Source organism: Festucalex cinctus, chromosome 8, assembly GCF_051991245.1.
Source record: "Festucalex cinctus isolate MCC-2025b chromosome 8, RoL_Fcin_1.0, whole genome shotgun sequence".
NCBI classification, from domain to species: domain Eukaryota; kingdom Metazoa; phylum Chordata; class Actinopteri; order Syngnathiformes; family Syngnathidae; genus Festucalex; species Festucalex cinctus.
In genome coordinates, this window is record NC_135418.1 from 28,502,186 (window position 1) to 28,515,873 (window position 13,688).

General features: G+C 42.6%; 2 protein-coding genes across 3 annotated transcripts in view; both read right to left on the reverse strand.

Annotated features, from left to right (window-relative positions):
* The window catches only part of dhrs3b (dehydrogenase/reductase (SDR family) member 3b), a 224,881-nt gene that overhangs the window by 97,596 nt on the left and 113,597 nt on the right, over window positions 1-13,688 (reverse strand). The gene's annotated exons all lie outside the window — the stretch shown is intronic.
* igsf21a (immunoglobin superfamily, member 21a) overlaps window positions 1-13,688 on the reverse strand; it is a 209,204-nt gene that overhangs the window by 63,643 nt on the left and 131,873 nt on the right. For both annotated transcript variants that reach the window (XM_077528427.1, XM_077528428.1), the window contains exon 4: window positions 10,230-10,348. In XM_077528427.1, coding sequence (XP_077384553.1) covers window positions 10,230-10,348 — 119 coding nt within the window. The remainder of the gene's footprint in view (window positions 1-10,229; window positions 10,349-13,688) is intronic.

Sequence of the window (13,688 nt, forward strand, 5' to 3'; positions counted from 1 at the left end):
TTTTTAAACCAAAATAGAGGAAAATTGGTACATTGAGACACGTGCCATATTAAGTTTATAAGTAAATAAATGTTGATATTCTTCCTCTGCTTTAATTTTTCTGAGCAAGACACAGTGTCCAATCACTGTTGAGCTATTTTTGCATTAATTGAAATCAATTAACTTCAAAGACGCTGCTGGTTTGTATTTTTTAGGTACAATGCAACCTGCAAAGGCAAACGTTAACTGCCTATTTAAAGTTAACGAGCAATATCGATTCTGACGCCTGCGTATCGATACGTGTATTGTAATGAGGCCCGCAATGATATATTGCCGTATCGATTTTTTGAGCACACCCCTAGTGTATCGTATGTATAATCTACCCTCGGCCCAGTTCATTAGCAATGAAGCTGTGAACACAACTTCTCCCATGAGTGGATCAGGTTTTAATTGTATTACATTTTCACGTTTTTTTTTTTTGCTAATTTGTTCACTTTTGAACTCATGAGATTTACAGCTGGAAAAAAAATAATTTGCATTTTCCATTTAAAAGACCCATTCATCCGCTCGCCTTTCATCGCTATTCGGCTTTAGATATATCTGCACGCAGAGTCACAATTGGTTGGATCCAGTCAATAGATTTTCTTTCAAGGCCTCCCGAAAGTGACTTCTTGCAGTTGGTATTTATTTATTTATTTTTTTGGGGCGGCATGTCTCCAAATCCTTTTGTGCATCAAAGATTAGTGTCAAATCTCAAAGAGCTAAGACCACGGTGACATAAACGCTTTCCGAAATGGCTGACATTTTTCACACGTCAAGTGTAGTGGGAGGTTAAGGCAAAGTGGCATTTATTATGCGCCCCATTGGGACGATGGGGACATTTATATACTCATTGTGAAAATAATATTAATGCAAAAAGATATATTTTGTTTATAACGGTGTCAGAGTATAATAATGACAAACCTGCCAACAGCTAAGGCAATGTTTACACGTTCTCGGTCCCTATGGAGGCTTCCGTTTGCTCGAAACGGAGTGGATCGTGGGATGTTCGCCAAATTTCTTCCCTTTGTATTCAGGACTTCCTGTAGGTTTCCTCATGGTCAAGCATGCCATCCATAACAGACCAAGAAGCAAGTGGGTTGCTGACTTACGGCGGCTCAAATGCACATGACTTAAGCCCAATTCACACCGGCTGCGGAACGGATGCGGTGCGTTTTCTGTACGGACGTCGCAAGGATAGTACCGCATTCAAGTCTACGTGTCAATTCACATCAGCTGTGGTGTGGTGCGTCTGCGGCGGTGAGGCGGAAGGTTTCTTCCGGACGCCACATGCGGAATTTCGTGAAGTCGAAGAAATTACACCAGCCGGACAGGAAATCAGTGCGTCTCGTATCAAGGTAAATCCGGTATATTTCAAAATAAAAGCGTATGGTAACAAATCGATATGATTCATAAACGGTGGACGTGGCGGGGAATGTTTTATTGTAGCCAATCAACAACGAAGGTGCTTGTCGATCACATTTCTTGCGTAAGTGCCCCAAGTACATCGTTTGCGTAGGCCTCGAACGTAACATTGTTTATTAGCGCGGCAGCGTTGTAGCTTCTTCATGCTGTAGCTACCTCTTCGCTTTTGTGTTCAAAGCTAACCAACAATGGCAGAGAAGACTACAGGACCACCGAGCTGTAAAAGAAAGACTGTTTTTGAGGTTGCTGAACGGAGGAAAGAAGGACTGAAAGAGCGGAGCCAAGCAAAAGTCCTTTGGGGCGAGTCTTTTCATCGATGTCTCAAGACTGATGCTGGATGTTGGACAGGTAACTTCACTTTACTTTTTGAGTAAGAACTATACTTTATGATCCTCTCTAGTACCTTTAAGAGACCCTTGTGGAGATAAGAAGACCGAATTTTGATGGTATAGAAGGTGTGTGTATGTTAAAAAGCCACATGTAATGCTTTAAATTGTGAAAAGAATATCACATCCTTATCTCCTTTTGCGACCAATCTGTTGCAAGTATTCAAAATCGCTTAAAGTCTTGCCTGGTCCTTGATAATTCCAGAGATTGTGAAATTTACCTGAAAAACGCAGACAAGAATCCCTGAACAAACGCTACTTAACAAGACAAAAAAAAATAAATAAAAAATCCCATTTCAATAGTCCCGTTTCACCATTTTTTCCACCGGTGCCGGTTTAATAAAAGATCTCGGCTTCAATGGAAGACGGAATCAAAACTAGTGATAAGCGAGCACAACGGCGAGATTGACCGGGAGCAGCTGAAAATTCATCACAAAGCCGACTATAAACAGCAGACAGGTGATTTCATATCATGTTTTGTTATAATTAAAAAAAAAAAAAAAAAAAAAAAGTTCAACTGACAGCGGGAAAAGATAAAAATATATCAAATCATCCCGTGGAAATGCTATTAAAGCCTCGGCGAGACGCACGGGCCTTCTTTCATCCTTGCCCGCAATTTTTAGCTGACATTCTTCACGTCACAGATGCCCTTGAGTTAGTCTCTTGAAAGTTTAATTAAATTTAAAAAAAATATATATATATATATATAAAATATGCGCAACCTTCTCAAGAGGATGAAGCTATTCCCTGTTACAAGAGCAAAATGATAAGACCGTCTGATAAGTTTTGTCAAACTTGTGAAAGCCAGACTATTTTTATGGCTATCGCTCGGCACGGGAAAAAGACGAGGTATCAAGCGAAGGTGATAGTGAGGTAAATGGTCGAGGGACTTTTATCTGCTTTTCCTCTGTGGCCTGCCTTGATGGAGAGGAGGGACCTGGTGAGGGGAGCAAGTGATGAAGACATCCGAAAAGGGGGATGGAGGAGGGGCGGAGGTGTTGATGTGCCACGAGGAACCGAGCTTCCACTTCACAGTGTGCAGAGAACAAAAAAAGGAGACATCAGGGGAGCCGTTGTGTTCCATATCAGACATCCACGTCTCAGGATGAGCCAGGGAACCATGAAAGGAATCATGAAAGACAAGACAAGGTTATTCTAAAGTGATGCGTTAAAAGACTCTGGGAACACTTTGAAGATGTATTCTTCTGTGTTTTAACCGTGTTTCGTTGTCAAAAAATGTGCTGATTTGCTCAAAGTTTTCCTGAGTAGGCCCAACAAGTTTGCGCTAAAAACAACCTTGGTCATTGTTTTGGAACGATAGATGGACTAATTTATATCGTCCAAACGGACAAGAGCTGCGATTGGCTGGTGACCAGTCCAGGGTGTCCCAGCTGAGATAGGCGCCAGCACCCAGCGACCCTTCTGTGGAATAAGCGGTCAAGAAAATGGATGGATGGATGGAAACGGACAAGAGTTCTGGATGTTCTGTGAATGGCCACGATGTCCCAATACCGTTTACCGTGATACCGTTTGTATCCGTTTGTGGTTGGGTTGATTCCTCGGGATGATCCAGGAAACACTGAAGATACGATATTAGCTGGATGGCCTGAGGAGCACCCTGGGATACCCGTAGAAGAACTGGACAAAGTGACTTGTGAGTGGGAATTTTGAAATGTTCTTCCGAAGCTATTGAATAGAATGATTGATGCGCTAATTTATATGGTCCAAATGGACGGCGTTCTGGATCGTCGGTGAGTGGCCACGATGCGAGGTAGAGGAGTGACGTTATGGCTGGGAATCGTGGGGAGTGAGATGATAGACCACCGTAAGATATCTAAAAGGTATCAAAATTAAACTGTTAAACTAGACGCTCAGGTTATGAAGTGTAAAAGAGACTAGTGGTGTGGCCACCATGATCCCCTGCAAGGTTTGGGCGATAACAGATCTTTGCAAACAAGCTCCAGCGCTGTTGCTCTGTAATGGCGGTTGTCTCGCTCTCGAGGCCGAGCAAACGCACCACATGATTAACGCGTCAGACAGGAGCTGCCCTACAGGTGTTTAATAAATATCTCTCAATGTCACAGGCAGTCAATGCTGTTTGTCCCTTGCAACAGCTCACACTCACTCTTCCCAACTCTTTAAGATAAATGCCAGCGAGTGACAGGAGCAGCAGGTTCCGGGTTCAAATGAGAAGCTGAGCGATATCTGGCCGGAAGAGTTGGGAAGACAAATCACGAGAAGACAAGTCGAGACAGCAAAATTAGCTATGTTTGATTTACTGTGAATGTGAAGCGACTCACCACCCGGTCTCCCGTCGGAGGTTTGCCGCCACATCCTTATGTGTTAAATTCAATGACTTACAGTACCCACCCCTCAGCCACTGATCAAGAAATACTATCCCCGTTGCTGCGAGTGCATCTCCTTCCACCTCTTCCAGGTGGACAGGTGTTGAATTAACATTGCCAATTTTGCTGTGTACCATGCTAAAACAGATTTTGTTTTCATTTGATAGCATTTCCCAGCCAACAATTTTGGGTTTCCAGAACGTTCTGAGATCCTCTACAGTAATGTTCCCTAGAGGGTAGGTTGGTTCAATTTGGTTATTCCTTGGTAGTTCCTTAGTTGCAAATGGCAACTTTTTCGACATTCTTTAAACGTTTTTATTTACCGTATTTTCCGCACTATAAGGCGCACCTAAAAGCCTTCAATTTTTTCAAAAACTGACCATGCGCCTTATAGTCCAGTGCGCCTTATATATGGATCAATATTGAGCCGCAACAGGTCTCGCTGTCAAGACGCTATCGGTGACCCTGCGCGATCGGTGACGCGCATGCGCAGTAGATCCCGCCATCTTGGATCGCTCGCTAATACAAATACTTTACCTCAGAGAAAAATAACAAAACAGCTGTTTACTCATTTTGGGAGTAAATAAGAGTTGTCAGAAAGCTGGTTTGTAATCTATTAATAAAGTTTGACTGAGCTATCTGACTGTTTGGTTGACATTCCCTTTAGCGCAGCACCATCTAATGGATGCATAACGTAACCCCAGACTCTACTGTAGCGCCTTATATATGGAAAAAGTTTGAAAATATGTCATTCGTTGAAGGTGCGCCTTATAAAACGGTGCGCCTTATAGTGCGGAAAATACGGTACCTTCCACACAAAGACCATTTCGAGAACGTTCCAAAAACTTTCCATCACAACTAAGGGAAACCACTGGAGCATACCATTCCCTCAACGTTTAGGGAACGCTATAACCAGAAGACACCGTTAAAACCATGGAACTGATATTCCAAAATGCAGTCTGACAGATTCGAGGAATTAAGACCACTTAAGAAGACGCCTCGTGCAGTCAAACATGATACGTTGTATCAGCGCATATACCTCCATCACCGTCACCACATGTCAAATGGTGTCAATGATCGATTTTCTGGGAAATTGACCGACTGCCTGTGCTAATCTTCACAAAGATGGAGCTCGATGCCTGCAAACGGAGCGCCCCGCCTTGAAGAAAGCCTCGGCGCCAAAGCAGCAGAATAGCAGCTGATGAGGATGACGCAAGCGCCCGCCGCTTGTTTCCTGTTTGCCATGTAGGAAAGTGTAAGCAGACTGTCTAAAAAAGGCAGCCGGCATTGTGATGCACACAGTCGCCTCGCTGTTGGCTCCTCGCGGCTCACTCGCATGGCGACAAACATTTCCCAATGACTCGAGGTCAATTTTGACAAAACGACACAAAAGAGGATGTGCTGATTAAGTCTTCAGTTCTTGTTTGTTGAATAATTAAAAAAAAGAACAATGGGTTCAAAACTGCAAAGTCTGACAAAGTCTTGATCACAGACAAGGATGCCCAGACTACCAGTTCAGTGTCGGGTGGGAAAAATCCTTCAGGAAAGCTAGTGAGCTGTTTATTTTCTGCCTCGCTCATCACCCCGGGGTTTAGCTCAAAGACAAACATTTAATAATTCATCTGCTCATTCTTGCTTCCTCCCTCCACGGGGCTCTGAGCCAGCAGTTTTATTGGCGCTGTCACTTTCCCCAGTCATTTGAACGGAATGTCAAGAGCTGTAATGAAGTAAAGTGGCGTATGTTTCTTCTTTAAAAAAAATAAAATAAAAATAAAAAACAAGGGATGTGGGTGTTGATAGTACGGAGACGAATTGATGCCGGAGGACAAGAGAACAATAAAATTAGGGCGCGTCGCTTGTAGCTGCGTCTTCTTGTCGCACGCCGTCTCGTCGTCGCCTCACGCATGAGACACACAAAGTCAACAGTGCACTTCGGCGCCGCTAGCACCCTTTGAGACGTTGTCAAAAAGGTAAGAAACAGGCTAAGTGACAAACCAATCACGAATCAAATCAGGGCAGCCTTGAACAAGGAGTTTGCCTGAAAAATTGGCATTAAAAAAAATAAAAAATAAAAATCAGGCTACCATCTTTGGGTGGGTCGATGGTGGTTGACATGTTCTCGACATGCTAACTCCATCGCGAGCACGTACGCAGCATACAAGCCGGCTCCGACGCCATTAATCCTGCCGATTTATAGACAAGCCGAGAAATATTCGCGGTGCTTAATTAAAGTTGGGCATCAATTATTCAAGCAAATCCCGCTTTTATGCGATGAGCAGGTAATTAGCCTCTCCACACCGTAGCGCTTGTCTCTGCGGTGCTTATAAATAAGTATTCTCTTTCCACAATGTTGGGGAAACAAATTTCAAAACAAACAAACAAACAAACCACAGCGGTCAGCAGACAAAGGGGTTGGTCGAGGTCAAATTTGAGACCGAGGAGACAAATGACCTTTCCTTGTCAGCGTTGCAATGTAGCGTAGGAATCACTTTGGGTAATAACAAATAATGACCCAATCTCCAACACTGGCAAAAGACATATCGATTCCTTTCAGCCACAAAGCCTCAAATTATGACCTTAGCTTCATAAAGATGGATATGTCTCCGTCCGCATGATGAAATATCTATTTCATGTGATTGGTGATGGGTCAGAACTCGCACCCCCTTCGTAAGTGAATCACAATATACTGAAATGTCACGTTAATGTCCTTTTGAAACGTCAATCCCGCAAAAAATTAAAGGCTGCACAGACGAGGGTTGGTTCAAATGTTGAGAAGGGTAAAAATTGGTATTGGATTGCACTTCTTTAGACATTACGACCAAGTGTAAACCGTAGTTTGTTTGTGGCATGGACAGACAATATTGTCAATGGGCTGCCCGTTAAAAAATAAAGTTTCCATCCGAATGTTTCAAAATGGTTTCAGCGAATTTAGGGGAAAATACGCAAAATAACTTGTGCCCGTTTCCCTTTGTTACTAATATTTTGCCAATATTGAGTGGCTGACCGTCAACAAAAGATTTAACTCATTCACTCGCCGCCATTTTCACATTTCGCAATCCCGTTCGCTCCCGGCTGTTTTACTGGATTTTGACTGATTTTGCAAGGCCCACAGAATATTGTGTTCAATTGCTATAAAAGCATGGAACCTATCAAAAGAAAGATTAAAGTCTTTTCTTTCATCAGGAAAAAAAAGTATGTTTCTATCTGTTTCAGTTTTGCCGCAATTAGCAATAGAAGAAAGCTAAGTTTCATCAGTTTTCACAAATCTATTCAAAATTGGAAGTAATTCAGCTTTTTTTCTACATGGCCCTGGTTGATCTCTTTTGCTCGGCTGCCACCTGCTGGCCGTTTGTGTAATAACTACCATTTCTGCAACTGTTCTTTGCAGTTGAGAGGCTGCATCAAAGCCTTCTGTATGCCTTAGCATAAAAAAAAAAAAAACAAGAAAAAAAAAAACGTATAAATACACTTTTGGGACACTTAAAACATAAAAAATATATATATATATTTTCGTGTTATTGGGAGCAAATGAGTTAATGTTCCTTTCTTTTCTTAAGTCCAGAAATATTTTAATTTATTCTCCCCCCCCCGAACATACCTTACTGTATTGTCCACTGTATGTACGTGCGACATAATATTCGGTCAAAATGTGTGACGTGTATCTGGACCTGTCATTGTTTATTCGCCAAAGCTGTTTTCACAGCCAACATTCAACATTTTCTTTTTATCAATACGCAAAAAAAAAAAAAAAAACTCCAAGTTTAAAAATCGTTTTTTTTTTTTTTTATAATTTTAGGCTTTTTTTTTCCCTACCAAATTTCTAGCATTTCCATTCAGGTTTTTGTTCGCAATTCTTGAAAATTAAAAAAAACAACCAAAATGACAAAACTACTCATGTACACATGCTGTTTTTCAGTATTTCAAGCATAATAATATCGTAACTTTCAACAACAACAACAACAGCTGGGATGTGACAAAGAGCTTGTGAAATAAAAACATACTTAAGAAAAAAAAAATGAGCCAGCAACGAGCGACTTCATTTGCATGCAAAGTGAGAATCTCAGAGTGGTCAAGGTGCAGTTGTTTGGCGCCTACCAGAGTTTGGATGTTAGCGTTGATCAACTTTGATCAAAGAAATCAGGAGAGAACATAAATTTAAAAAAAAAATCACACTATTTGAAGCCAATCAATGCCAAGGATGATTGTCACTGTAACGGAAGAAAAAAAAAAAAAAGATTAAGACCGGCAAATGAACTTGCTGCGCTTCCTCACCAGTCACCAACCGTGTGCTTGTTACGTTCGAGAAGAATGTATGCTCTCGGATCTTTAAAATAAATGCTTCGCCGCGGTTCATTTCTATTCATGCGCGGCAATAGCGAGTAATAGCTGGCGGTGCTTATGGGCGTACAGTGCATTGTAGAAAAATGATGTTCATAATTATGTCGCTGGAACTGTCTTGGGGTATTACTGTGCTTTTAAAAAAAAATCCAATAGAATCTTAATTACTTTACATTTGAAGGTCTATACGTTATTCCACCGCAGGAGTCATTGTTATAGCTTAAGGTGCAATCGTGCAGGGGTAGTGAAGTGACTTATTTGATTTCATTTAAGGTGAAGAAGTTGTGAGCACCGGAGAAGCCAAGCAAGGTCTTATCCAACTTTGCAAGGGAATGAAGGACAGCAGCGGAAGGTTGCAACAGTTCAGGGTTTTAGCCTTTTAAAATTGGATGACTGCATTTCTTGGCAGGGGGATTCATTAAAATGATCATTCTTATTTATGAAGCCCTTTTAAAAATTAAAATACTCTGTGTGTACTGCTTGCTATTAATTAAACTTTTTTTTTTTCCCCTTTTCCTCACTCCTTGCTCGCCTCCGCTCTTCTACTTCCTATTGAACTTGACACACTAATAGGTTATGAATAATTCTGTTTCAGTTTAGACGGCAATTAGCCACCATGCCGGAGGCCATTCGTCTTCGTCTCCAGCGCGGAGGTAATTTAGGACCCAGCTTGAGTAAGGGGGACGCTTCGGTTGTCCCGGCGACTGCATCCTTCCATTCTATCCGTCCGACGCGGGCGCCCGGCGAGGAGACCCTTGGCCACCGCTTACAACTTCGACAAGGAGAGATGGTATCCGACTTGGGTGCGGCAGCTACAAGCTCAGGCTAACGGTAGCATAAGTAGCTCAATTCTGGGAGAAGAACGGTTACGATTATATAGTGCTAACATTCGAGATCAATTTAAAGACGGCCATCATGGTTGGTTAATTGGCTAATGCTACGTTTTTGGAACGCTTGCCGCTCATTCGCGCTTTCGTGCTCACCGGAGCGGAGGGGGCGTGTCCCTTGGTGAACAAGGAAGTGGAGCACTTTAGCGAGTCAACAAAAAGTGAGCACCGCCAACTACTTTCACTTCTTTCCTGGGACTAAACAGCCGTGGTACTATTTTCTCCTTTTTTGAGGTACGTGATAGCACTTTCGCTTTCTTTTCCGTGGAATTCGGCCGGCCGGCCGGCATTTGAGCTAAAAAATAGCTTTGGCGTTAATAATAAGCACTGTTGCTAACTCGGTACAGTTCAAAAGCAAGTAAACAGACTTACCAGCACTTTCTTGATCATCATTCTGTCACGGCTGGCCGTGTTGTTGCGCTCGGGGTGACAACGAGAGAGGACGCTGCGTGTGACGTGGCCCGTACTTGAAGCCGATTGGCTACCGCGAGGCGAAACGCGAAAAAAGTTCAATTTTTTGAACTTGGACGAATATGCGAAAGTGCGGATTTTCGGCGCGAATGTGCGGATTTTCGCTGCTGCGCACCGCGTCCCAACGCGCGAAACGCGTCCTCCGCGCCGCCCCGCGCACGTTCCGAACTCCATTGACTACAATGCAAACGCGCCGCCGAATCGCCGTCCCTCGCTTTTGGTGAGAACGCAGCATAACGCAAGGTAAGAAAAGCAGAAACATGATGTTGATATGACTAGCCGTGTTAATAGCCAGGCTTACCTGTTAGCTAACGAGCATGATGTGATGTTTTTCATGTAAAATGAAGGGTGGTACTCACACATGACGGTGAGGAAAACATTCCCTGACGCCAGCACGACCTTCTCCCTGGTTGCCCGGTCATAGATGCCCACGTGGCATTCGTACGGTCCGTTGTCCGAGATCCGAACCTCCGGGAGCCTGGGAAAACATCGGGAGTTAAAAGGATCATTTTTTTAAGCACAACAAAAATGAAAAGTCAACATGGAAAGAGTACCGCACTTGTAAACTGAATGTATGATTTGGGAATGTGGGGGGTAGCTGACATACCCGGAAAAAAAACATATAAGCACAAGGAAAACATGCAAATAATTCCATAATTAACTCATTTGCTCCCAATAACGTGTAAATACGTTTTTTTTTCAGGTTTTAAGTGTCTCAAAGATGTATTTATACGTTTTTTTGTTATTTGTTTTATGCTAGAGCACACAGAAGGCTTTGATGCAGCCTCTCAACTGCAAAGAACGGTTGCAGAAATGGTAGTTATTACACAAACGGCCAGCAGGTGGCAGCAGAGCAGAGGAGATCAACCATGTAGAAAAAAAAGCGCACTTACAATTTTAAATAGATCTGTGAAAACTGATGAAACTTCGCTCTCTTCTAATGCCAACTGCTGCAAAACGGAAACAGATAGAAACATACTTTTTCTTCCTGATGAAATCTTTCTTTTGATAGGTTCCATGCTTTTATAGCAATTGAACACAATATTCTGTGGGCCTTGCAAAATCAGTCAAAATCCAGTAAAACAGCCGGGAGGCAAACGGGATTGCGAAATGTGAAAATGGCTGCGAGTGAATGAGTTAAGAATCATTACAAACATGACAAATACGATTTGTTAGGCAGATTGAGGATAAGAAATTTAGCAAAACAGTTCAAAAGTTACATATATAAGGTTATCCGAACTTTGTTACGAAAACAACGTTTGCCTTCACTGTCTTCTAAGTGTGGTCTGATGAGTACGAGTGAGTTTGAGGGGAAAAGTAACAGCAGAGAGAATTGTAAATCTGTTCTACAACAGTTTTCCATGGGTTTAGATACATATTACATGCATTTGAAGTTGTTAAGCAGCATTAACTCTACAAGACCAACAAATCAAGCGTGAATCACGAATGAACGAATTAACGTCATTAATCAACGACAACATCAACAGTTTATAGAATATCGTCATCTATAAGTTATTCCAAACAGAAACACAGGACACCGTCTTCCGAGCTCCTGCGCCGGACATAAATATTTAGTCATGACAAGGTCATCCGCGGTGCCTCGATGTTATCTCAGCCTCTCGTTCCTGCTGCTGGTCCACGGCCGCTTTCAGTGCCGCGGTGACTCACCGGCGGTTGCTCAAGGACAGACCGACTGGCAACAACACTCTTGCCGCTTTGCCTCACGAGGCAGTGTTGCCGGTAACGCGTAACGCGTTACTCAAAAAAAATTTGCTTTCCAAAGTAACTAGTAGTCTAACGCGTTACTTTATTCTACAAAGTAGTCTGATTAAAGTTACTCTCCAGAGATTCAATGCGTTACTCCACATTTTCACGAAGACGGCAAAATATCTCACTGTCGTAACAGTCACAAACAACTGCCGCTAACTACGAAGATGAGGCGGAAGTCATTGATCGCCACACTGAATTCAGCCACGGCCTGGTCGTGAACGGTTTGCACATTCAAAACAAAAGTGATGATACTTTCACTCCTAGTTTTATTAACCAACAGGCACACAACGCAACAAAAAAAAAAGTGGACATTATGGACCGTAAAAGTGGTAAAAAATAATTTATTTCCATCCTCAACTGGTCCGTGAAGCATTCTGGGATGAGGTCGTCTCCGCCCTCTCGCCAGGGGGCGTGACGTCAGCTACGCGACAAGTCACGTTTTCAGCATGCACGAGTCGACTCAAGTGTACACAGTGGAATAGCAGAACAAACAATCATCATTTTCAACCTGGATTGATTTTTATTTTTTGTTTTATAAAAGGTATTTACGTTACAAGAAGTCAAGAGAGACTGCCTATTTTGTTTTTCATAAAAAAAAAAACAACCCTTTATTTTCATGTTAAAAATACACTTTCAATAAAGTATTTGGAACTCCGTTTCTACCGCATTATTTTCATGTTGAGATGGTGTTATCGGCAGCTGCTGAAAGTAACTAAAAAAGTAACTTTTAATCTAACTTAGTTACTCTTAAAATCAAGTAATCAGTAACGCAATTTAGTTACTTTAAAAACCAAGTAATCAGTAAACTAAGTTACTTTTTCAAGGTAACTGTGGCAACACTGCCCACGAGGCGGTGTTTCATACAGTTGGAGGTATGGAATATCTGTATTTCAGAATAAGATCCCTCGACGCATTTCTTGTCAACTGTTAGGATGCATTGTCCGCTCCCTCAACATCTAACCAAGGGCTCTAAATGCTAATTAGGCTGCCTCGTTGTGACTGACTGAAATAGCTGTAGCGCTGATGGAAATAGCGCATCGGCGCTAACGAAGACGCCGACTGAATTCCAAGCAGTTTAATTCCAAACTTGTACGAAAGATCCAGACGTCCCTCAGCAACATCTGCCGTCTGCTGTTACAATTATGACCTTCACGCCTCGACTTCTCATTCATCCGTGGTCGCCAATCATCGGGAGTGAATCAATTACACATAGTTAAATTTGAGCCAGCCGTTTCCGATTGTCAGGCTGGGGGCGCATGTGCCCCGCCCCTCGTTGCAAAGACAGCTGGGATGAGTAGCTGAAGCGTCGTCGTCGTAAACCTGAGCAGAATATATTGCGTAGAACCGTATGAATGGGTGGAGGGATGGTAGGTTCTGATGGTTCCTGTGAACTCGGACCAATGAATTACGGGCTAGACGGGACTGGCTACTACACGGTTGACTCAGTGTTGATGAGAAACTTATTGAGAAGGTTCAACACTGTCCCAGTCTTCCCCTTGCTTGAATCTCAAAGCCTTGGAAAATGGCGCCATGTACCGTATACCACAAGACCCCTAAAGGGACACGGGCACTATAATTTAGATACATTTGATGATTGTTCCAAAATACAGTACAAAACAGTTGACACGGCATGATGAGAGGTGGGCACACTCATCTTCACGTTGACGGAGGCCCACATTTTCGGCGAGTAGAGTATTTTCCACACTATAAGGCGCACCAAAAAGCCTTCAATTTTTTCAAAAGCTGACCATGCGCCTTATAATCCAGTGCGCCTTATATATGGATCAATATTGAGCCGCAACAGGTCTCGTTGTCAAGACGCTATCGGTGACCCTGCACAATCAGTAGAAGATTCCGCTATCTTGGATCGCTCGCTAATACTAATACTTTACCTCAGAGAAAATAATAAAACAGCTGTTTATTCATTTTGGGAGTGAATGGAGTTGTCAGAAAGATGCTTTGTTAATCTATTAATAAAGTTTGACTGACCTATCTGACTGTTTTGTTGACATTCCCTTTAGCGCAGCACCATCTAATGTATGCATAAC